The 22,752-nt window shown below is 38.3% G+C and overlaps 1 protein-coding gene across 11 annotated transcripts in view; it reads left to right on the top strand.

The window, feature by feature from the left end:
- The window catches only part of FAT3 (FAT atypical cadherin 3), a 340,610-nt gene that overhangs the window by 198,869 nt on the left and 118,989 nt on the right, over positions 1-22,752 (top strand). For all 11 annotated transcript variants that reach the window (XM_015635094.3, XM_015635120.3, XM_015635102.3 and 8 more), the window contains exon 4: positions 7,152-7,213. In XM_015635094.3, coding sequence (XP_015490580.1) covers positions 7,152-7,213 — 62 coding nt within the window. The remainder of the gene's footprint in view (positions 1-7,151; positions 7,214-22,752) is intronic.

The raw sequence follows: 22,752 nt of genomic DNA, 5'->3' as shown, positions 1-22,752 counted from the left end.
AGCAAAGCATAATCCAAACTCTTCATTGAAGTGAATGTTTGCTGTGCATTTTGTTCAGAGTTTTGATATTTTCAGGAATAAGCTGACGGAACTCTTTAATGAGAGACAGAAGGGACAATGAAAGAAGAACAAAAAGGTTTTGCTTCAGCTTCTCCTTTTTTTTTTTCCCCCCTGACATAACCATGCATTAGAAAATGTAACTGTTTTTAAAAAGCAATCATTTTTTATACCTAGCTTGTTTCAAAAAGGTCGTTCCACTCTCATTGTCACCTCAGGAAAAACAATAAAGCAGCAGTCCTCCACGTAATTGCACAGGCTCGCCTGGTGGGTTCTCTTTCTTGTTCAATGAAGTATCATTCATTTAGATCAGAATACAGTCTTTTTAAATTAGAGGTTTACATGTGTAATTATATAAAATGATATGTTTGTTTACATCTCCAAGTAAAATGTACGTAGTTTTCTATCATTTATCTTTGAAATTCAATTTTGCTTTGTCGATCCCTAATTTATTGCAGGAGATGAATGTGCTGTTAGAATGTTTACAATGCCTCTCACTGCCTGTGGATAATAGAATTACCCTGGTTATTGCTATTCATTTCGACATTTCTATGGTTAGGAATACACGATAGTTTTACGTTCCTGAATATATGGTGCAAATCCTTATGCTGTTTATTGTGGCTGCCCTTTTTTGTTTTATCCATCTAAAGACTTATATTTACTTTCAAAGAGTAGTGGGACAGTTGACAGCTGATAGCTGTATTTCTCAGCAGCTGCATACTCTCTTCTGGGTTCAGAAAGGCTTGGAAAGGCTGTTTCATACCTTTGTGTGTCATGTTAATAAATATTGTAGATTTCGAGTAAACCCATAAACTCCCATATGAATTTCTGCCAATTCAGCCCTGGGGCTTTGGTCAGTGAGCAGTGTGCATAACCAGTCACTGAATTTATGGAACATTTTTGTAAAAGCAGTGTTTGTTTTAGTTGCTCAGTTTGTCTGTTTAGCTGGTTGGGTTAAAAGACCTGTATTTCCAGCAAACAATCTCAAGGCATTATTTTTCCAAGCAGAGCTTTCAAGGGTAACTCTACAGAATGTTTCCTTTAATATCTTCTTGCACTTTTCTTTCTGTATACTTGTTCCTTACAGTACTTGAGAAGGGCAGACTGGGAAGGGCATCCTCTTTAGACTGTCACAGGATAGGAGCAGTGCTGCAGGATGCTCAGAGCATCTCACAGGGCACAAGAACTGTGAAAAAGGTGTCAAATTTTATCTTCTTGTTTCCATTTCAAAACTGTACTCTTAGAAAATGAGAATCAGTGTCTGAATGAAGTTAAAGTTTCCCTCATCACATGGGGACTAGAAGTCTTTCAGATTAGACCTCAGCTAATCCATCCAGACCATCTCTGTGTGTGTGTGCTGCAGGACATATATGGCCCTACACTGCCTGGAAGTCCTAGGCAAAGGTCCTGACTCCACTGTGAGTGTGGAAGGTGTAAAGCATGTACTGCTATGACTTGGAGCCAGGCACTGTCTTCTGAGCTTCTGTTTCATCCCTGCTTAATAACCTGAATCCCGTGTTACGCTTCAAATTCATCCATCCCCCATTTGTATTTTCTTAAAAAATAGTTTTTATGAATATGCAGAGCAGGAAAAAAAATACTGGACAGTAAAACATGCAGTAAATTGTATCCTATTAATTTTTTGCCAGGGAAGGGGATGATGTTGCTTTCTTTCTCAGCTTCCTATCTCTATGATGACACTCAGCATTCATCTTAAAACAGAGAAGTTTATTTGGCTTCTTTTACTTTATGCTGCTTATTACTTGTCTTTCACTTTTTTCATATTTCATATAAACAAAGTTTGAGAATGAAAAATCAATAAAGGAGTTCTTCAGAATTCCATTTAAAAAAAAATAAATATTCCTTATACTATAAAATGTGCAGCACTTCCAGAGATAGCAGTAAAATATGCTGTCTCTCCATACCAGATTCTGTTATCTTTTAAGCAGTACTTCAGGAAACAGCTCAGGTAAGGTTATCCATCCACAGGTTGAATGAAAATAATTTAATTTCATAAGGAGAAGGCTATTGAACTCTCCTTGGCTTCACAGCCATATTAGGGAAATTCAATATGTGTCAGAAAATAGCCTGTGGCAAACTAATTTTTGGTCCCAAAGTGCCACAGTACTGCAAAATATGTGAATTTCTTCTGAGTCAAGGGTCAGTTCAGTTACTATCACACCTACAGCTGTGGGCTGTTCTGGATGTGTAGGGAATAAGCATCAGAAAAAGCAAACCCAGAGCAGTGCTTTCCTCTGTGTAATACTGTTCAAACTCTCCAGTGCTTCAAGATTTCCACTGCCACAGCTTTTGCATTCAACAGCCCTTTATGAATTTTTCTTCTATGGCTAAGTCCACAGAAGAAATTTGAATTAATTAATTCCTTTGTTTACAACAGAAATACTTCAAGTAATGCATATATATGGAAAGAATGAACATCAGTAAACCTTAGAGCTAAATATACCTCTGTAAATATGCGCGTTTTAGGATAACTTTTAATATCCAACTTACGGGGTAGATGCAAAATGTCACACACATGCATATACATAGTCTAATATTTGACTGTACATACAGAATATATGTAAGTATTTGTATAGCACTGTCTGTCTACTTCAGCACACACAGGCACACTGAGGTTTTATTTCTGTGAGCACCCTTCTGTCAAATGAGAGCCAACTGAAGGCAGAGCATGGATTAAATCCTTCACTTTGATCATGATCAAATTCTAAATAAAAAAAAAAAACCTTAAAAAATTATGAAGCATTAGTCATGCTGTTGAATTTGTAACTATCACTTATTTTATGTCACGTTCATACAGACACACATGTGCATTCACCCACACACATGCCTGGCATTACTCGTATGACATCAGACCTATCACCAAGCTCCTGTTTGCCTATTAGTTTTATTTCTCCATTTGCACTGTAGTAACTGCAGGCTTCACTAACTGCAAGTGCAAAGTATCTCAGGTGGGTTTTGATCTTTAACTGAACTTTTCCCTTCTTTATCACATCTCAGTGTGCTAAAAGCATTATCCCAAGCATCAATGCTAAGTGTTGCTCAAATGTCTCAATCACACATCTGAGCCATTATAATGGGTGGATTATTTGTAAGATGATGCATCAGCTAAAGTTTGTATAGGCTGATGTATTGGCTAAATTGTCAGGAATTCTTTGTGTTGGTCCTGTTCTTTCTTCTGTGTCACTAAGGCTACATCTAAGCACTCAGGCAGGTCTGTCTTGTTACCCACCCTACATCTCTGGTTGTCCCACGAACATCATAATGTGATGGGATGGGAACATTGCCATTTCTTCTCCATCTACATGATTTCCTTTTACAGGGGAATGATTTGGCATGATCTTATCCAGTGTTCAGTGGGGTTTTGACAGGATGTTCCTCTGTCAGTGTTGGCTGGGACTTGTGACTGTGTCCTGCATTATTATGGGACGTGTTGTGTAGAGTGAGCATGTTCACCTTCCAGCATTTTCAAACTCTGTAACAGGAGTAGAATAATAATTATTCATTGGTTAAGATGGGAAAAAATAGTCCAACAGCAAAAGTGTTAGGTGTCATAGAAAGGCAGGTTGTATAAGACCTCCAAGGTCTTATATAGCAAGTTATCTCAAAGCTAAAATATTTGGTCAAACAATGTTTTGGAGTTTCACAAAACAACTCATGTGGTCTGAGGAACAGATGTGCCAGGATGAAGAGAGAGAAGCTTTAACTCAAAAAATCAAAGGAAAGTATGAAATTCTGTGAGCAGCATGGCATAACCTTGTTTGTAACTGAGTGGCTTTACTGTAGATAACTTCTCCATTGAATAAAATTTTCCCCTTCACTTTTCTGGATATTCTTAAAGATCACAGTTACAAATATCTCCTGCCCTTAGCAGGACCATGATGTTTCCCTGCAAATTTGAGAGAAACTATTTGAGAAGTGTACAACAGCTTCTGAAGCTTGTTAGTGGTTTTGACTATTTTTTGATAAACATGTGCCATATTTCCCAGCTGGCTTTGGAGAGTTGTCCATTTGGCTGTGTCCATAAGAGCTACAGCACATACTGAAGAAAGGAAAAAAAGGAAGGGTCATTTTTATCACTGTCCTCTTGTGATTTTCTCATAGTCAGGAGTGCAGCCTGACATAATTTCCTGGGGTTTATTTTTCTCTGTGAGTTATTTTCTTTAGATAATGCCTTTACACCATAACCGAGTATGACAATTTAATACACTTAGATAAGAACTAAACCTGGGATGTGGTCCCTTGTGCAAAGTCAAGTTTTTCTCAGTTGCCCCAGTGTCTGGAAAAATAAAGTTCTACATCCTACTAAATATTGCTATTATTACGTATCTGTGACATGGAGTAGTAAACACAGGAGGGAGGAACACAGTAAGGTTTTCATAAAACCCAGGAAATTAATTTCTTTGAGACTGATCTGGTAAAGCTGTGGGTAGTCTTAGACATAACTGGCATTTTTATTTTTTCAGTTCTGATGGTTACTCTTCATAATTTCTTGAAATAGTTTTGTAACCTGAAAGAACCATACTCATATCCCTACCAATACATTACAATAATTCAATAACTATAATATCAAGTGACTGAGACTTGATTTTATGTGTATATTATATTTTGAGCAGTAGTGTCAGACGGCATGATCTGTCCCTGAGGTAGGAATGGATGTGACAGTGAGCAGCCAGGATACTGCAATGGGGCCATCATGGGTGGCAGGAGGGACAGAGAACAGGAGAGGATAATAAAAGCCTCAAGACTTCCCGCATGTAGGAACAGTTATTTTCACACATTAATTTAATCACCTGACAAAACTACCCGGAATGTGTGTTGTATGCTGTCTTTAAAGCAAAAACAAGCAGTTGTGATGGTTTGCAATCAACTTACTTCACGATCAGGTCTGCCAAACTGATGGTGATGGTCTGGTACCTGCCCCTTTTAGTATCAGCTGTTAAATCTGAGTGATAAATCTCCTGAGACCTGCTACATTTTAAATACAGGCAGTTGTGTTATAGAGACTTGTTATGTGTTCATACATCTCTTTTAGAAGAAAATTCAGATCTTAAGGTACTCTTACAAATATTGCAGTCAAAAAGGCTCTACATTAAACAAAGGAAAACAAAAAACTTCCTTTGTGATAACAGTAGTTTTGTGAGAAGGAGCAGTAATAGTAGTAGTAGTAGTAGTAGTAGTTTTAGTTTAACCAATGAAAGACAAGTACTGTTCATTCTACGAGTTCATGATATTAAGTTTTAAATGTTAGCTCTTGGTCTTCAAAAGGAATGTGAATCTCTGCCTGAAGAAGATGATGAGAACTGAGACCTTCTATAATTTACAGCTAGAGAGCTCTTGTTTAAGAAGAAAGTAGGTAGAGTCCACAATAGCACATTAGGAATAAAGGAAGTGGAAGATAATATAAAAATTATTATATTGCTTAATGTGATTAGGTTGTCCTTGATAAATATTCATAGTGGCTGTGTGTATGATCAATCTTTATCAAATTTGAAATCTTTACTTTATCAATTTATTTGGGCTGAACTTCTTCCATAATTAGTAATTTCTTGCCTGTATCTTTGAGTTCTTTTCATACATGGGGGGGATCCTGTGTGAATGACACCAATTTATCATCTGTGCTGTCATTTCTGTTCAAACTCATGCAGTAAGTAGATGGATGTCTCCCATATGGTGTAACAGTTTTGAATACTTACAACTGCTTGATGCAGGCAATACCAGGTTTGTTTTTTTAGCTTTTTTCCAGGACCGGCTTCTTCCATGTAATTGTAATGATCCACTCTTAATTTCTGTGGCCTCCCCTTGGGTGTCACTTCTGTGGTCTGATGTATCTTGTAACAAGTCTGAAATGCTGGAAGCAGAGTGCACTTCCCTTTGTACAATTCATCCCATCACTTCAAGTAATATTTCTCCCCTTCTCACCAAAGTGGTAAACAGATTCCTCCAAGGAGAAGGTGATAGCATATGAGGAGCTGTAGCTGTAGAAGCCTTCTAGGGCTAGAAGTCTTACGTAGATGTTGCTGATGGGGTATTTTAAGAATTCAGGGTCATCCTGGATTTGTGTTTAGATGCTTGGCTAGTCTGATTAATTCAATAAGTAGAATAGTTAATCCAGAAAGAATTTATTTTCTTGTTTCCCTTGGTAATCCTAAAGATGACAAACAGCTTGGCCCACTAGCATTGTCTCCAAAATCAGCTTTTTCTCTAGGAAAAGTTGGTCTATCAAAAAACAAGCACATAATGCATTTTCCTATCCAAAGAAATGTTTTGTATGAGGGAAAACCCAAATCTGCCCTTTAAATCTCCATTAAGAACCAAATAAAAAACTAGGCTATGTTCCTAGAAGGTATGCATCACTTTTCTTGAGGGAACTTTGGAAGTGTTTCCTTTTTTTCCTGTGGTATAAATCTCACAAGAGTTTAATCATTCATGGAAGTACATTGCTTTTTAAAAAAGGTATCTCAATCATCCTCACGTAAAAAGGTACTTTATGTTAAAGACTCAATTTGAGCATGGAACAAATTGATGAAATTATAGTACAAAACCTTTAATGCATTAGAATTATTACATTTGGAAATCATTATGTATACAAGTAGTTATTACAGAAATAACCTTCTTTGTCAAGTATTCTTGGTGTGGAAGTAATCAGCATCCTATCCCATTAATTGTTTGAGAACTCTGAAATCTTTAATGAGGTTTTTTGCAGAAGAATTTCAGTCAAATGCAAATGATTCATTGAAACTCTTAATCATAAGACAAATAGTGATTCTTTAGTGAGTTTTTTTTTATTCACTCTAATAAATGTAGCGTGTTAACTATAGACATAGAGTTAACTGTTTCTCAGTTACTTTCCTCACAGCATTTTTCTTTCAAGATTCATTGCTGGTCAGAAAGCGATAATGGTTGGACTAAGAAATAAAATGCTTGACAAATGTCAAGAGATCTGTGTCTGATATGGCTTCAAGCAGCTTGTTTTCCCTTTGAGTGTTGATTTAAAAATTAATTTTTATTCAGGTTGAAAAATATATATATTTTCCAATGGCTATTGACAATCAAATATTATCCTTTTTTCACAGGTCTGATTACCACAACATCAAGAAAATTGGATCGGGAGCAGCAAGCAGAACATTTTTTAGAGGTAAGTTTAAGTGGAAAATATATGTTAAGAGCTTAGCTGATTTTTGTAGTTTAAAATCATTTCCTCCTGTTCCAGGAGAGTGGTATTTTCCTTTCTCTTCATTTACAAGAGACTCACACAAAGCTGGGAATTGCCTGATTATACAAAAAAAATTAAAACATTTTGCAATTCGCAGGCACAGGAAAAAATTGAACAAAAAATGAACACTTGTTTTCCATCTCTAACCTACTTCAGTTAAGTCTTTTATTGTAGCTCTTAAATTGTTTGTGACAGAAATTTAAAATATCCAGAGCAAAATATTTTTTAAAAATATGTGGAATGACCCCAACCCTGCCAAAATTTTCAGTCTCTCAGATTAAATCGGTTTAAATTTTGCATCTTGGATCTAATGTGCAAACTGATTTGGATTAAAGCAAACTTTGAACTTTTTAACATTCACAGCATTTTCAGAATGAATGATTTTGGGGTTTTTTTTAGCTTTCGCTTACTGGGACTGTTAACAACAATTTTCAAGTTAAAAATTGCCTTCCAAAAAAGAGCATCTAAACCATTCCATTGGCCCTGGTGATGAATGTTTCTCTTTATAAGGAGCTCACATGTGTTCGATATGAAGTGATATACTTGTAAACTACTGGTTTTGCCGCATGTGTTTTCTTTCACATTGCTGTACACCATGCTGTGGGGTTTTTTTTTTTCCTTTGGGTAAAAGTTCCTTGACTGTGTTCTTTTATCTATTTGTGGATTAAGGAATTCTTGTTTCCTGTTGGTACAAGTAAAAAGAACCATATTGTCCCACATAATCAATCATCCCTACCATGTATTTTAGGAAATGCTCTTCAAATCCATACAAGCTAAAAAACATCTGGACACAACAGCTCCCAATGCAATCACTATCTGTCAGAAAAATGTAGTAAAATATATATTAGAATATTCAATAGGTTTTTATTTGCTTGAAATCACAATTTTGGACGGTGCAGAACACAGGAGAGAAGGGTTGATTATTACTATATGCAGGTTTGGGTTGGCATTTTTTATTGATAATTCACTGTAGAGTCTTACATGTTCCAGGTCATAAATAAATGGAGGGAAATACAAGGATTTTTCCCTTTTTAGGATTTAAGTTGTAAACTTGGTAAAGTAATCATGTATTCCAATAACTTCAAGCTTTCTGGTTTATACTGTCAGAGAAGATCACAAATGGAATGGAAGGGGCATTGATTTTGAAATGTGTCTGTTGATGAGAATCTTAGGTCTGTAAGTCTCCTTTGCTTTGCAGGGAAGGACCAGGTAATCCTGGTGGACAGCAGGTTAGCACAAAATGAAACACTGGAAGTTCCATCTGCATATGAGGAAAAAACCTCTTTTATGTGAGGGTGACAGAGCACTAGAGCAGGTTGCACAGAGAGATTGTGGGGTGTGTCTGTCTAGAGATACTCAAAACCTGCCTGGCTGTGATCCTACACAGCCAGCTGTAGGTGAACCTGCTTGAGCAGGGGTTGGACTAGATGAGCTCCACAGGTCCCTTCCAACATCACCCATTCTGTGCTTCCATAATTCTGTAATTCTGTGATTTATGTGTCTGCCTCAGAGATCTCAGTGAAACATGCCAAATACACATTTTCCAAAGGATTCCCAAACAGATGGGGAAGTGCTACTATTAATAGCTAAAAGAAAACAAATTACTTACAGGAATTTAGATTTAGTCATCAATATAATCTTTCTCCTGTATTGCATGTTGCTTGAAAAAATAGCAATCTTCAAGATTTTAGGGGCTGAAGATGCAGTAGAGGGAAATTTGTGTCTTACACTGCACCAAGGCTTGTGAATGGGGAGTGGAGGGCAGGCTACGGAGAAGGGAAACAAAGGAGCAGGGTGTCCTGCAGAAGTGCAGATATCACCACATTGTAAAGCCCACCTGGGAACAATGAGTGGAAGGGGAATTGGATTCTGGTGGAGACACAGCCCTGGTGGTCAAATTGCCCCTTTGAGCTGCTGCTGAAACCTTGCCCATCGCTGGCTCCCGGGAGGCGCGTTCCTGACGCACATCCGCGCATAGGCTGGGATCCAGAGCCAGGCTGGTCAAGCTGTGCTTGTTCTTGTGGCAAACTGAGAAACGTTTTCTAAAATGCCTGTCTGTCTCTGTGTAATTAACCCCCTGGGGAGGCCTTAATTGCCGAGACAGCCGTGGTTTCCCACTAGTACAGTGTTTCCCTTCCGGCTCTGTTTCATACCCTTCTTCCAGGAGTCTGTCTGGTGTAAAGGAGTGCAAACTTGGCTGCCTTTGAAAGGCTCTGATTAGTACTTGACCTAGCAACCCTTGCTCCCTGTGCCCAATGTCTGTGTGAGCCACTGACAGACCTTTCCTGGATACAACTTTTTAATTATTTATAATAAGCCTGCCTTTGACAGAGACACTATACCCTGTAAGTACCTGCTAGTATTTACTTAGAAAATTTCATTATTAACAGTATTTCCACTTCTTTCACCAAAGCTGTTAGGAAAATGAAGTGATATAAGATAGCAGATGTTAGTAGCTGTGTGTAGTGCCAGGCCACCTCTTGTGATGGCTTAGAGTTGTTCTTCTGGAGTTGCCTGTCCCTTTCTGTACCAGAGGAAACATGAATTATCAGCAAGGACTGGATGTGTGTTTTTAAAGCTTCCATGCTCAGGAAAGGTGAATCTAAGTGACTTCCCTTGTAAGTTGCATGAGAATTCTGTTGCAAAGTAAGTATTGAGGTAAGATGTGCATTTCTTCTTCATTCCTCCTTTAATGGTCTTGTTTAGATGTATGGACCTGTGTCCACATGGAATTTTTTAATGGTACCTCAGGCTGCTGACACAGGACTTACACTTACCAAGGAGTATGTTCCAAAGCGAGTGCAGAAACATGTCTAGACCCTGATCCAAAAGGTGTGAGAAGAAGTCAGAAATTGACTTCTCTTTATAATCACTGAGATTTTCTATTTGCTTTGGTGATATTTTTGGGTACTGCTTGCTTGTTTGTTTGTTTTGGAAGGAGGGGATAAAAAAAGAATTGTTTCTCCTAGGTTTTTCATCGATTGTGGCATTGTCAATTTTTTTTTTTTAAGCTCCCAAGTTGAGGGCTTAATTTTTTTCTGACACATTTATAATGCCTTGCAAAGCTGCAACTTGTATTCAGTGCTTGTCATCAGGTGGAATTTTGCTGCTAAGGTTTAAATTGGATGTCGCTGGATTTTATACAGGATGGTTTCTTGCTTTAGTAAATTCTTATTAATGCAGTGGTTCTGCCTGAAACGGGAGGAAAATGACCACCTGATTACATTACTTTCTCACATGAAGCAAGACAAAAGCATTTGTTCTATTTCACAGACTTTCTCAAATATTTTGTAGTTAGGATGAAGTATTTAAGTAACAATCTGAAAGAGGAAAGGTAATCCTGAGAGCTTTGCAAGTGAATGAGAATAGTGGTATTTTCAAGAGAGGTGCAAGTTTATTCTCCTTCAGTAATTGAATACATCATCCTCTTCTTTCCTTCTTTTACTTCCTCCTTCTTCAAGACATGTCTTGTCTTGTAATAATTTCTATGTTAACACTTCATATTCTCTTCTCATATTATGCTAATTTCCTAAAAAGAAGAAGCTAGAAGTGGAGAATGTTAGTGGAGTTTGAGCTATGGAGTAAAAACCCTCATAAAAACAGTCTGTCATTTTTTTTTTCAATGCCTCCTAATGCTGGCTGACAGTTTTACAAACTCTAGTGATTTTGCTATGTGATTTTATTTAAACAGCTGTGGGAGTGGTGGAGGTCCCATAATAAGCATAAAAATTAAACCATTTCATGCAGGATCTGCACCCTTGCATGGTGTGAGCTTATTCTGAGATGCCCAGAACATGAATAGTTCCTGGTCTGCTTTCCAGTGTACATGGGCAGCTTGATGGGGGAGGATTGTTGAATCCAGGCTGCAGTTCATTGACTTGTGCATTCAGCCCAGAAAGTGGATCTGAGCACGTTTTCTCGCCCTGAGCACTTCCTAAACACTCTGTTGCAGAGGCATTGTTACTCACGCTGCCTACACAGAAAGCCTCTGCAAAATGCAGCCACTGAGCAGTTCAGCTTGTTGGGAATTGCTGTGTCAAGACCTGTGTTTAGCAAAAGAATGAGCCAGGGGAGTTGCAGGCTTCAGTGTGCAATTCTAGCAACAGTCTTTGAAACTTCATGATTGAAGGGATGAATTGTCTGTAGGGAGAGATGACCTCTCCATCCTCTTGATAGTGGTATACAATAGGTTGGTGCTTTTAAAGTACTGAGGCTGTTTAGTCTCTCCCTGATGAGCACATGTGCTGTGGGCTCTTCAGACATTTAGCCAGTTTTGAAAATTGTATCCATGGTATCTGTTTGTCCAAAACACTAAAACAGCTGTTTAAATTTACCACTGTAGATTCATTCAGAAAATATCTTTTAACATTTGTCACAGTGAAAAACCTGTCTATTCAAACTGTCTCTAAAGAATAAAAGTAGCTGTTAATAAGCATGGTCAGAACTTTAAATCTCTTTATAAGTGACAAAGCAAGTGAAGGCAATAGGTTTAAAAATAGTGTTACAGCAGCCTTAGCCTTTCAAGGTCCAAGCCATGTACCCTAATTGAGGAGGAGGAGGAGAAGTGGGAGCAGAGTATTGGCTTAGTGCAGTTAATTTTTAGCCCTCTTAGTGCTATCAGAATGGTAACAGTGCCTCTCAAGTGCCCTGCTTTTGTCACAAATCAGTATACACAACCTTCATCAATCTTCCTGCTGTGAAGCTTGAGCACAGCACTGAGAAGGATGGCAGTAACAGTGCAAGGGGTTGTAATGAAGACAAATTGCTAAATCTGATGTGAGTGTCAAAATACAGGGGCTGAATGAAACACATTGGTTTCTATTTACTGTAGGTATACTAAGAGTACAATAAACTGTGTTACATGGTATGTATTTATATGCAGTAATTAGAGGGAAACATGATAATCTGCTGTAATTGGAGCCTTCTAAAAAGAATTCAAATTTCTACTCATTTAATGGGGAGTTGTAAATGTGAGGGGAATGTTGATAGAGGGATTATAATTTTATTCCACTTGGAATTTGGTCCAGAATATCACTGGGGAAGTTGCTGCTGTAAAGTTTATGGCCACAGTTTGCAGGGGAGGAGTTTAAAAACTTGCAAAGTGGCATTTAAAAATAGCTCTACCTCTCAGTTCTTCCCACAAACACCACACTGGTGGCTCAGCATTGGACCAGCCTGTGTTCTCCACCATCCTCCTCTTTCCCTCCAGCATCTCCCACACAAGAACTTAACAAATTTGTTTTGCTGTTGAGCCTGCTGAATTGGGCTGTAGCCTTTGCTGGTGGTGATGCCTGAAGTCAGTGGTCCTTTGTGAGAAACTGCAACATTTTCTGAAGAATATAGGCAGCTGTGTGGCAATATGCTCATGTATATTTTTACAGAAGAGGTACAAAAGCTGAAGTTCACTGGGTTTATGTAGTTGAATAGTGCTCTACAGCACACTGATTGCTTAAATCCTGGATTACAAGTCTGTGTAAGCATTTGTTTCATGGTTCTTTAGCATTGCCCACATTTGGCAGAGAAAGCTCATTTTTTCTCAGTGACATGCTGGTGATGGTGTAAAAATGAGGCAGTGTGTCTGATTGAACATTTTGTCTGAGGTTTAAATGGCTCCAAAGGCACATGCCTTTCCCTTTTTAACACTGAAGCCTATCAGAAAATGCAAGGGAAGTTTAAAAAATAGGTAAACAGCCTCTTCTTGCCAGCTTGAGTTTGAAAACTATTACTGGTTGTGATTCCTGGAAATAAGAGAACTTTTAATTTCTAAGACACCTGAAAGTGTTTCTAGTGTGACAGTTGGTTTATAGAGGCAGCTTCCTAAAAAGACAGTGAAAGATGTATCAGTGTCATCTTCAAATGGTGACACGCTGAACTTTAATGTCAACTTCAAAGTTAAGGGCGAAAAAAGAAAGGAAAGGTATAAAGAAGAGAAAGAGGGTGGGGAGGAAGGAAAGGGAAGAAAACAGTTCTAAAGAAAATCAAAACCATGTTCATCTCACATTACCTGTCCATGGGGCTACTGGCAGAGGAGAAATCCACGTGGCCAGTGTGGTGGGAGATCTGGCAGAGACACAAGGTCTGGGCTGAGGAGGCACGAACTGAGCTCACCCACCCCATGATGCAGGTTTCCATCCGGCATCCTGTGTTATTCTGCTGCCATTTTCAGAAATGGCCAACAACCTTCCAAGGGCAGGAGGTGACTGGAGGCTAAAACTATCCTTCAGAGCCAGATTTACATATGACATTGCACACTGCTTCTCGTGTGTATTTGGGCAGAAAGTCTTACACAGCAAAATATGGGAAAAGTCCTGGTGTGATTCATCTGTCTGCAGTGACAAGTGGTCTCCTCAGCAAGACTGCTGTCTCTAACTTACATGATCTGGTAAGATGAAGAATTATCAAGTGCATCCATGAAAATACTACTAATTCCATTGTTAAGTAAGTGGTCTCTGTGCAAGAGATAGAAACAGAATTTTAAACAGCAAAATAATTAAGGCATCATGTTTTTACAGATTAGTTGCTTTTATTATTACAAATTTCAATAGCTCCCAAATGTCCCATTATTTTAGATAACGTCTTGAGAAGTAACACAAGTAACAGAGCCTAAGCATTGGGAAAACTGAATTTAATAGCACCTTTCTTCATGCATGTGGAATCTTGATTCTGTTTTCTTATTAAGTAAGAAAAAATATATCTTTATAAATTTATAATAATGGGGCAAATTAAGCTTGGATTGAAAAAAAAAAAAAGAACAAAAATAATTGTGTGTTAAAAGTCTTTAGTATTCCATGTTAAATTCATGTAGCCGTTGGAAAATATGCCCACAATTCTGATGACACAATGTATATACACCAGAGGAAAAGGGCAAGAATGTGTCTGTGTATATCAAATAGTAGCAGTGACCCTCAGATCATTTCAGTTATTCGATGAAATACCAATAGCCTTGAGAGACTGGGTATGCAAAGAATGTCTGTGACACTTCCATAAAATTTGTAGACCTTTAAGTAAACCCTCAGGATGCTTTGTTTACTTTTTTGCCTTATGCTAATGGCTGATTTAAATCTTTATTTCTTAGATAATAATTATCTCATTCTTTTAACTTTCTCATTATTAGTTTGAGTCTGTTAAAATCGTTTTGCACATGCTAACACCAGGATGATGTCAAGGACAAATACACCACTACTGATGGACAGTTCCATCAGTGCATCACTTATGTCAATACCTGATTCTGGCCTCTTTTGGAGAGTGTTTAAGCCATTCAGCTAATCCAGTACTGTATGGAAGTTCTTACATGGCAGGAGTTTATTCCAGCATTAAAAATCTCACACTTGTTGGATTAATCTATTTTATTGATTCAGGATACCAATAATAATGAGGAAAAGCAGTCTTCTTTTCTTTCTTTAATGAGCTTCCTAAGTAAAAAATCTTCATAACTCAATATGCAAAACTAGGGTTTTGTTATGAATGCTTGACGATTACAGGAACAAGACAGATAGCTTACAGACCTTCTATAGGTATAATGTATGCTTGTGCTAATTTATTTGGTATTAAAATAAGAAAGAAGAGCTCATATAGTATTTATTCCCTCCTCAGCTCATGGAAAAGATTTGATTTTCCCACTTCATTGACATATGACGAGAGATACGCCATCTACAGTGGAATACTGCCCCAAATATATTTTTTACTAAATCACATTTCATTGGACAGTGAGTCTGCTAGAAATGGGCAAGGAACAATTGGTATTATGATCCAGGATAAAAAACTGATTTCCTATTTAGATGAAAACCCAGTATCAAGATACAGATGATTTTTCAGGTACTCATTCAGGTTCATGTTTTGAAGCATGGCAAGATCAGAGTCATTCAGGGCTGAGGCTTTGTTTCACACACTGCCGTCTGCCATGGTAGTTGTGTCTTGTTAGACAAATCACATTTCTGATTGCCTAGAGTTTTGCTTTAGTCAAGGAATTATTTGCATATATCTGACATTTGCGGAGGGAGTGAGGTTATATTGCAGATTTTATGAATCACTGACCTGGACTATTGGGTCATGAAATGAATAAATTAATATCTGCAAAGCACAGCTCTGCTGGCTTTTTCATGCTGGGCATCAAATGCCTCTTTTAGGATTTTCCTTGTAGACCCACGGCATTCTAGCAGCAGGTCTTGGCTCTAAGCACCTCAGCATGGAAGGAGATATTCAGCATATAGACTTTGAGTGCTATTTTATCAGGCATTTTCCAAATCTTTAACAGGCATAACAGAAAAGATGCAATTGTGCCAGGAAGGAAATCCAGCCTGCAGTCAGCCACCCTGCAAGGTTCTGAGCATCTCCTGGGACCCTAGGGATGTATCAGCACTTCCTTGACCCTCTGGACCTAATTAAAATCTCACTGGACTCAGCATCATGGAGTAGTGCAAGAAAGTTACCTTATGATTAACTAGTGTTATATTAAGACATTGTGATGTCACTGTGGAGAGGGGAAGGTATTATGCTGGAGGCTAGTTCAATTCCTTTGCTTATGCTGAGTGGTGTGCTTAGTCTGGCTTCAGTAGCAATGATTTTCCTAAACTTATCCCTAATAATCCAAGGATAAAAGAATTAGACATTGGTGCCCATGGCTGCATTTCCCCAGGTGTGTTGGAAATGGCTGAGTGAATACATGAGAGAAAACCAATTTAAAATACACTCAATACCTCTCTCTTCTCTTTGCAGAACTGTGAGATAGCAGAGCATTAGATCAATGCAAATGGGTGGAAAAGTATTAAAACATCAAGTTTTATTGCATGCTTTGAAAATTAGGTCTGCAGCCGTGTGTTAAATGCTGTTGAAACAGAGAGGAATGTATTAGTGGTCTTCCTTCTTGTTTTATTAATCATTCCTCATGCTAAGCTTGTGTAGGCAAATTCTGTGGTTAATCTATATCAAGCTTTTCTTTTCTGTCAGGATTTACAAGTTTGGTCTAATGTTGCTTTCTCACTGAGGGATTAGCTCGTAGATTAGCTCAGGGCTAACAGGTTTTTTCTTCACTGTATGTTTCTTAAGATCTGTAGCTCCCTTTTTTATGGGCTGAAGCCCACCTACCAGGCCCAAATTGGTCAGATATACTCTTTCAGGGTGTCTCTTTTGCCAGGCTCCATGCTTGGTGAAACAAAGAGCCATTGTGCAGGGTGCACTGCTTTGCTAAATCTTCACATTTTTACATGAATGTACCAATGTTTTAATCTTCTGCAAAAGCCACAGGAAATCTTTCACATGATTTGAATTTATTTTAGATATAGAGAGCCTTTGTGTTATGTGAAACATGTCTGCTTTAGTGCTATATCATATTTTTTGTAGCATGTGTAATACCCATCAGCTGCCAGACTTAATTTATGTCTGTAATGTTTGAGCACACAAACATGCATGCACACACACACATTTTGCAGAGGTCTTATTTTCCTGCCTTGACAGCTAAGACCAAGCTGAGAGTTGAATTTAGAGCAGGGGAGCATCTTCTTCCTCAGTTAGGAATGCATTGCATCTGGACTAAAATCCTTTCTGGGCATAGGAAATCCTAGTATGCCTTTTAATTAATCCATCATCTAGAAAAATGCCCTCAAACAAGATTTGCATCCATTTGTTCTTTCTCCCAGGGTGATCTGTTCTCAGCTGTTCCAAATTCAGGCTTGTTATTGCCAAAAAAAGTTGAGTCAGGGATTTTTTCACAGTAACTTTACTCGCCACCACTTATATGCTCAAAATAACTAACCTGCAACACCCTGTGTAGGGGTCCCAGCACTGACTCTCCTATTCTGCTGTCTAGAGTGGCCTTTGGGTTGATTTTGACACACGTGTTCTGTCCTCTGATTCCAGTTTTGGGGTTTTTTTGTTGTTTCCTTCTTAGTGCTTTTCTTATTCAGGGATTTATAATTTCCCATACTGATAATACATAAAAAACTCAGCATTCCACATAACTTCCCCCACCAGTCCATGCACTTTATGAGAACTTTTTCCCAGTACACAATGAATACACAGTGTTTTGTTTGAGCCTCATCACATCTCACAGTCTTCTCACTGTAGCCTGTAATGTCCTTCAATATAATGTATTTTCCCTCTTTTTCTGATCTTTCAGATCTTTCCCACATCACCACACTGTCTCTCTACCATATAATCCTTAAACATTCTTCTTGATCAAGAAAGATACACTGATAGAAAACTGTCAAGTAAAATCATGATAGTTTGAAATAAAAATTGTCATTTGGGTTTTTTGTTGTTTTGTTGGTTTTTTTTAATAATTTGTTATGGCAAAAGTGCATCATTGTGTGAAGTGTGCTGAAATAAGATTGGAGTTTTTAGCATAATTTGTAACATGACACAAATTAAAGTATTTACTAGATATCTAGAGATAATAAAACCTCTAATCAGGTTGAGAATCAGTTTACTAAGCATAATTGACACTTTTTTCCTCCCTAAATATATTATCACAGAACATAAGAATCCTAATGTTTTTCTTATCTGACTTCAGCTTGATAATAATCAGAGACCAAACAGTTATTTTGCTTTTTATGAAGATATGATTTAAACAGAGAAGTACAAAGGCCCTGAAGCATCAAGTGCAAAGAAATCGGCCCTCCAAACCAGTAATTTTCTTTTCACAGCCTAACAAATTTCAGTTGTCAAGAAACAGATTAATCTCATCATTCGCAAATGTAATATTGTTGTTTGCTAATCTCATGATACAGAGATATTGAAAATGTTATCATAGCAGTCCTAAAGTACATTTTATGGTTTGGCAAAAAATAATACTTTCTTTGGCAAGGAATATGCTAAATATTCAAAAGCAAGGATTAACATTAGCACTTGAGAGCAGAAATGTCAGAATCAAAAGAACGAGTTATTTTTTCTCACATTCCTTGGGAGAGTAAAAAATACAAATATTGCTTATAGCAGTATGTCGATTCATGGCTTTGACTTTCCTGAGACCCAGCATGTTATCCTTAATCCAGATACCAGTAAATAACTTAATATTTTCTTCCACAACCTCAAATATATCTGGTTTTCCCACTGTATCTTGTTTTCTTCCACTGTTCTTCCAGATAGTTATTAAGGTGTTGTATAAACTAAAACAAATGTTCTTAACCCTCAGATTGTTATTTTATAGACTTTATTGGAAAAAAAAAAAAACCCAGGGAGAATATAAAAACGTGGTTTTTATATTGCCACACTTCCTTTAAAACCCCAACACTTGACCACAGTTTAAAAAACACTAGGAAAATTTTCACAAAATCACAAATTTTAGACCACACATTTTAGCCAAGCAGAGATAATGCTTTATTATCTGATACATCGAAGTATGCATGAAATGGTATGATTTCTGTTGACTGAGAGGGACAGAAGGCAGTGAGGGATGCCTGTTAGCTTGGTCTCAGTAGACCATAATTTGTAGCAGAAGGAATCAAAATATTAACTGACACGTGAGTTTAATTTGCATTTACTCCTTACCTCTTCACCAAAACCCTGTTGTTCAAATGGACCTGCTCAAACTCTCTCTCTGTGCTGCTTTGGACATATGTTTGTGGGATTGGATTGAATACTAAAGCTTGTTCTGTCTTCTCCACTGGCATTTACCAGGTATATGTACAGTTAAGGATCTTTCACTGTTTTTGTTGCATCACACTAAATACTGCCTTGAGTGCTGTCTTCTCTGCAGCACCTCAGCCAGGGAATGACATTTAAAAAGTAAAACAATACTTTCTTTGAATGCCTTCTCTTCAGCCATTCAATCCTCATAATATCCGACTCTCAGTGTGAAAGTATCAATTGAAAGCTGTGGTTTTTTTAATAAAAAGAAGTCTGAAGTGTACAGAAGATGTGTTATTTCTGCAGCCCTGGGAGGGTGCCTGATGATGGATCACAGTGGTGACAGGATGCCCAACTTCCAGCAAGCTGCTCAGGTCCCAGAAGAAATCCTTGCTGCTGCAGCACAGTGGTCAGCATGAGTCAGTCATTTATCCTTCTTCCTGACAAAGCACATTATCCAACTCAGAGCTGAGGGCTGTTTTTCAGCTCATTCAGTTCTTGTGGAGCTAATTTGGTGTCCCTTCCCTCTCCTCCAGGCTATAGCTGAGAGCTACCTCATGACTTCCTAGCTTGAGACACACCCCTGGTTTCTCTGGAGTGCAATATGCTCCACTAACCCTTGAATGCCTAAAAGGTAGTAGCTGAATAAATTACACATTTGTGCTCTGTTTTCTAGAGGTTATTGAGAACACATTTACCAGATCTATGTACCAAAACAGGAACTGTGCTTAAACTTCACTTGATTGTCAAACTGCCTCACTAAGCCTGTAAATCAGTTTATCGTGTTTTGTCATATTAGTAATCTGTGGATTAAATCTGCTCCTCGTACTCCATTTCTAAAACTGGATGCACTTTTGGAGAACAAGTTTGTTTATATTCTGCATGGAATTTCTCAAAGGGAGCAGTGGCAGCACCTCTAGGAAAGTGATAGTGGTAGCCGTAGCATTTCCATCATGCATCATGAGCAAGCATCTGCAGTAGTGACCCAGCACTGACCATGGGGATTAGTGCATGGGGCTGGCATTATCTGATTTGCCTGTGCCAAGGGATCATGCCTCCTGCACTGGTCCTGACAGGATGTACTTGTGCTTTTCAGGGCCTCCCATAAATCAGGAGCTTTCTCACGGCTATTTCCAATAGAGCACCCTGCCCCTTTAGCACCTCCTGAGAGTCTCAAAAGCAAAGCAGCTCCTAAAACTTTACTTTTTCAATCTTTTCTGCTACAAACCAACAAAGCAACTCATTAGAGGGACCCTTTCTGCTTCCTCCTTTCACTTCCTTCACCTAGTGAGGGCTAATTGGAGGTCCATAAAATGAATCCAGGGAAACACACCGCCTTCTCTCATATATCAGCCCTGCACTACCAAATTGGGCATATTATCTCATGCAGTATTTTATTGTTCCCCAGACCACATTATCAGGGAGGCAATCTCACAAAGGTTAATAGCATTATTTGGTTGTCTCTCCATCTGACATTCCTGCTCATCACTCTAAATCCAGACATTTCAGCAGTCGCTTTAGGCACCTCTACTGCCCTTAATTGGGTGCTGCTTCCCACAGACTTCAAACCCAGTTCTATAAATTGTAACTACTAGTAGCTGATTGTCCCTGCTCTTAACTTTTATTTCACAACTGGGAAAAGTATGTGTGGGTTGATAACACCTGTCTTTTCAACCCCACTCTTTGACATTTGCAGTCCAATTATCGGTCACCTTGGCCATTTGTTGGGTCTTAGTGTCCTCCCGTTGGTATGCTATCGTCAACACCTACCCCATACACTGCCCTAATGGGAAAATAAACAGTAAATTATGAGACTGTATAAATCCAGTAAAGAATGACTCCAGGAACTATGGAAGTGTAACTGAGGTGTTTGATGCAGTTGCTGGTATCCCAGGCTGGAATTGCTGCTCTGTATTTTTGAGTGGCACAGCTTATTGGAATCAGGCAAGGTATCTATCTGTTGAGGGCCATGGTGCCCATGCTGTAAGAACATGAACCTTAAGGGCTATGCATATTAAGATTTCTGTATTACTTCCTTGAATCAATGGTTGTCATCAGTAGAAAGCAGTAAATTTATATTAATCATTCTTGATTAAATATTTCCTTTCCACAGATAAAAAGTATGCTTCCTAAGCTCTACTCACATTTTACATTTTACTGACCCTTTGCATAGCAGTGAATGCCATCCTGTGGCTACAAAACCCAAATGCACGTTAAAGACTAATTCTGCAGAAGACTCAAAGTGCTAAGAATATTTTAAAAGTTGCAATCTTTTAAAATTCCTCCCGCACTGCAGGAGTAGAATACCATCTTATTATTATTCTGACACATAAAGATCCCTTTCCAGGACTCCAGGCACTATGCAATTAATTAATTATAATAGTATTAATTGATTAATTAATATTAATAACCTGAACATTTTAATGCGTTCCAAGTGTTACTCTGGGAAATTAAGGTTTTGGGACAGGATTTTTTTCTTTTCAACACATTTGGGATATTAAAACTTGGGGACAGCTTTTCCTGTTGTATCGTTGCCCCAGAATGACTTTGTTCCCATACACACACCTACTTATTTATGTTGGCAGTATGGTCTTGACACATTCTGAAAATTATTCGTATGCATCACTGTTCACAGGATCACTGGCTATGTGTGTAACAGATTGAACCAACAGGAAAAAAAAACCCATGCTGAAGAAAATAATTGCATGTGAAATTGCTGTTTCTTTAAAGCAAACAGAAAATCCCACATTTGCCCTGGGTGCTAAATAAAGTTGTTCCCAGTCAGCTATCAGGCGTGCAGTGGTGATGCTGCAGTGGTGCACACCTTCCCTCCCCTTCAGTGAAGGCTCACAGCTTTCAAATACTCCTGCAGCTGAAGCCCAGGGCTGGGCAAAAGCTCGGTGAGAATCAAAACTACTGAAATGAGGTTGTTGAGTTCTGGATGCCACCCCGTTCTCACCAGAGTCAAGGGGAAAATTCCCATTGCTTTCCAAGTCTGAGGGTTTCACAGCTGACCAGTACTTCCCTACCATGGAGGTGTCTGTAATTATTTGGCTGCTCAGATGACATGAGATTGGTTCATTAGGGCAATATTTGTCTTTACACTTGCCTTGTGTGTCTCCAGTTCTGCAGATATGTACCCCACATGGCTGGGGAGGCTGAGACTATTCTCAAGTGTTTGTGGTGATTTCTAGAGATTCAGCAGAGCTGAGAAAAGAGCTAAACTGACTTAGTGAAAAAGAGGTTTGCAGTGAACCTGTCCCTGAAGGTATGCCTAGTGTGTGTCAGTCTTGTCTAGCGAGAAAGAGCGAGGTTTGTGCTGTATCTGGTGAAACACAGAGTCCTACTGCACTCATCAGGGGATGATAGCTCTCATTCTTTATCACCAGAACAGTTACCTGAACTTCAGTTTCACATCTCTGTACTGGATGCCAACACCTAAGCCCATTTTTCAGGTTGAGTTTTCCAAGCTGGAAAATCAGTGTGGAAAAAGTAAAAAAGGCGATCGATCCAAGAATGTGAGTTTTACTTCAAAATTGGAACCTTAGTTTTTTTTCCCCATGCTGATTTATTCTCAACCAGCTTGTAAAATTGACCCCATGCCAATATAAATTGGCTGGTAGATATTTACGGGACATATAAAATCAAAGACAAGTAGAGGTTGAGATAATAAGGCTTGTCTGTATTGCCTATTAGATGGAAGTGTGATTAAATATGGCCTAATTAATGCCTGTTATCTGTTCAAAATTGATTTGTAACAGAAAGTTGTGAAGTAGGCATCAAGAAGTCAAGTAGAACTTTTTATTACTAAAATCAAAGCATTTATTGATGCGATTTACTTTAACCTGGTCTGCCAAAAACAGGATGATACTGTCACTAAAAAATCTGCCTTGGGAAGA

The sequence above is a fragment of the Parus major genome, chromosome 1, assembly GCF_001522545.3.
Source record: "Parus major isolate Abel chromosome 1, Parus_major1.1, whole genome shotgun sequence".
NCBI classification, from domain to species: Eukaryota; Metazoa; Chordata; class Aves; order Passeriformes; family Paridae; genus Parus; species Parus major.
This window is presented reverse-complemented; position numbering and strand designations above follow the sequence as displayed.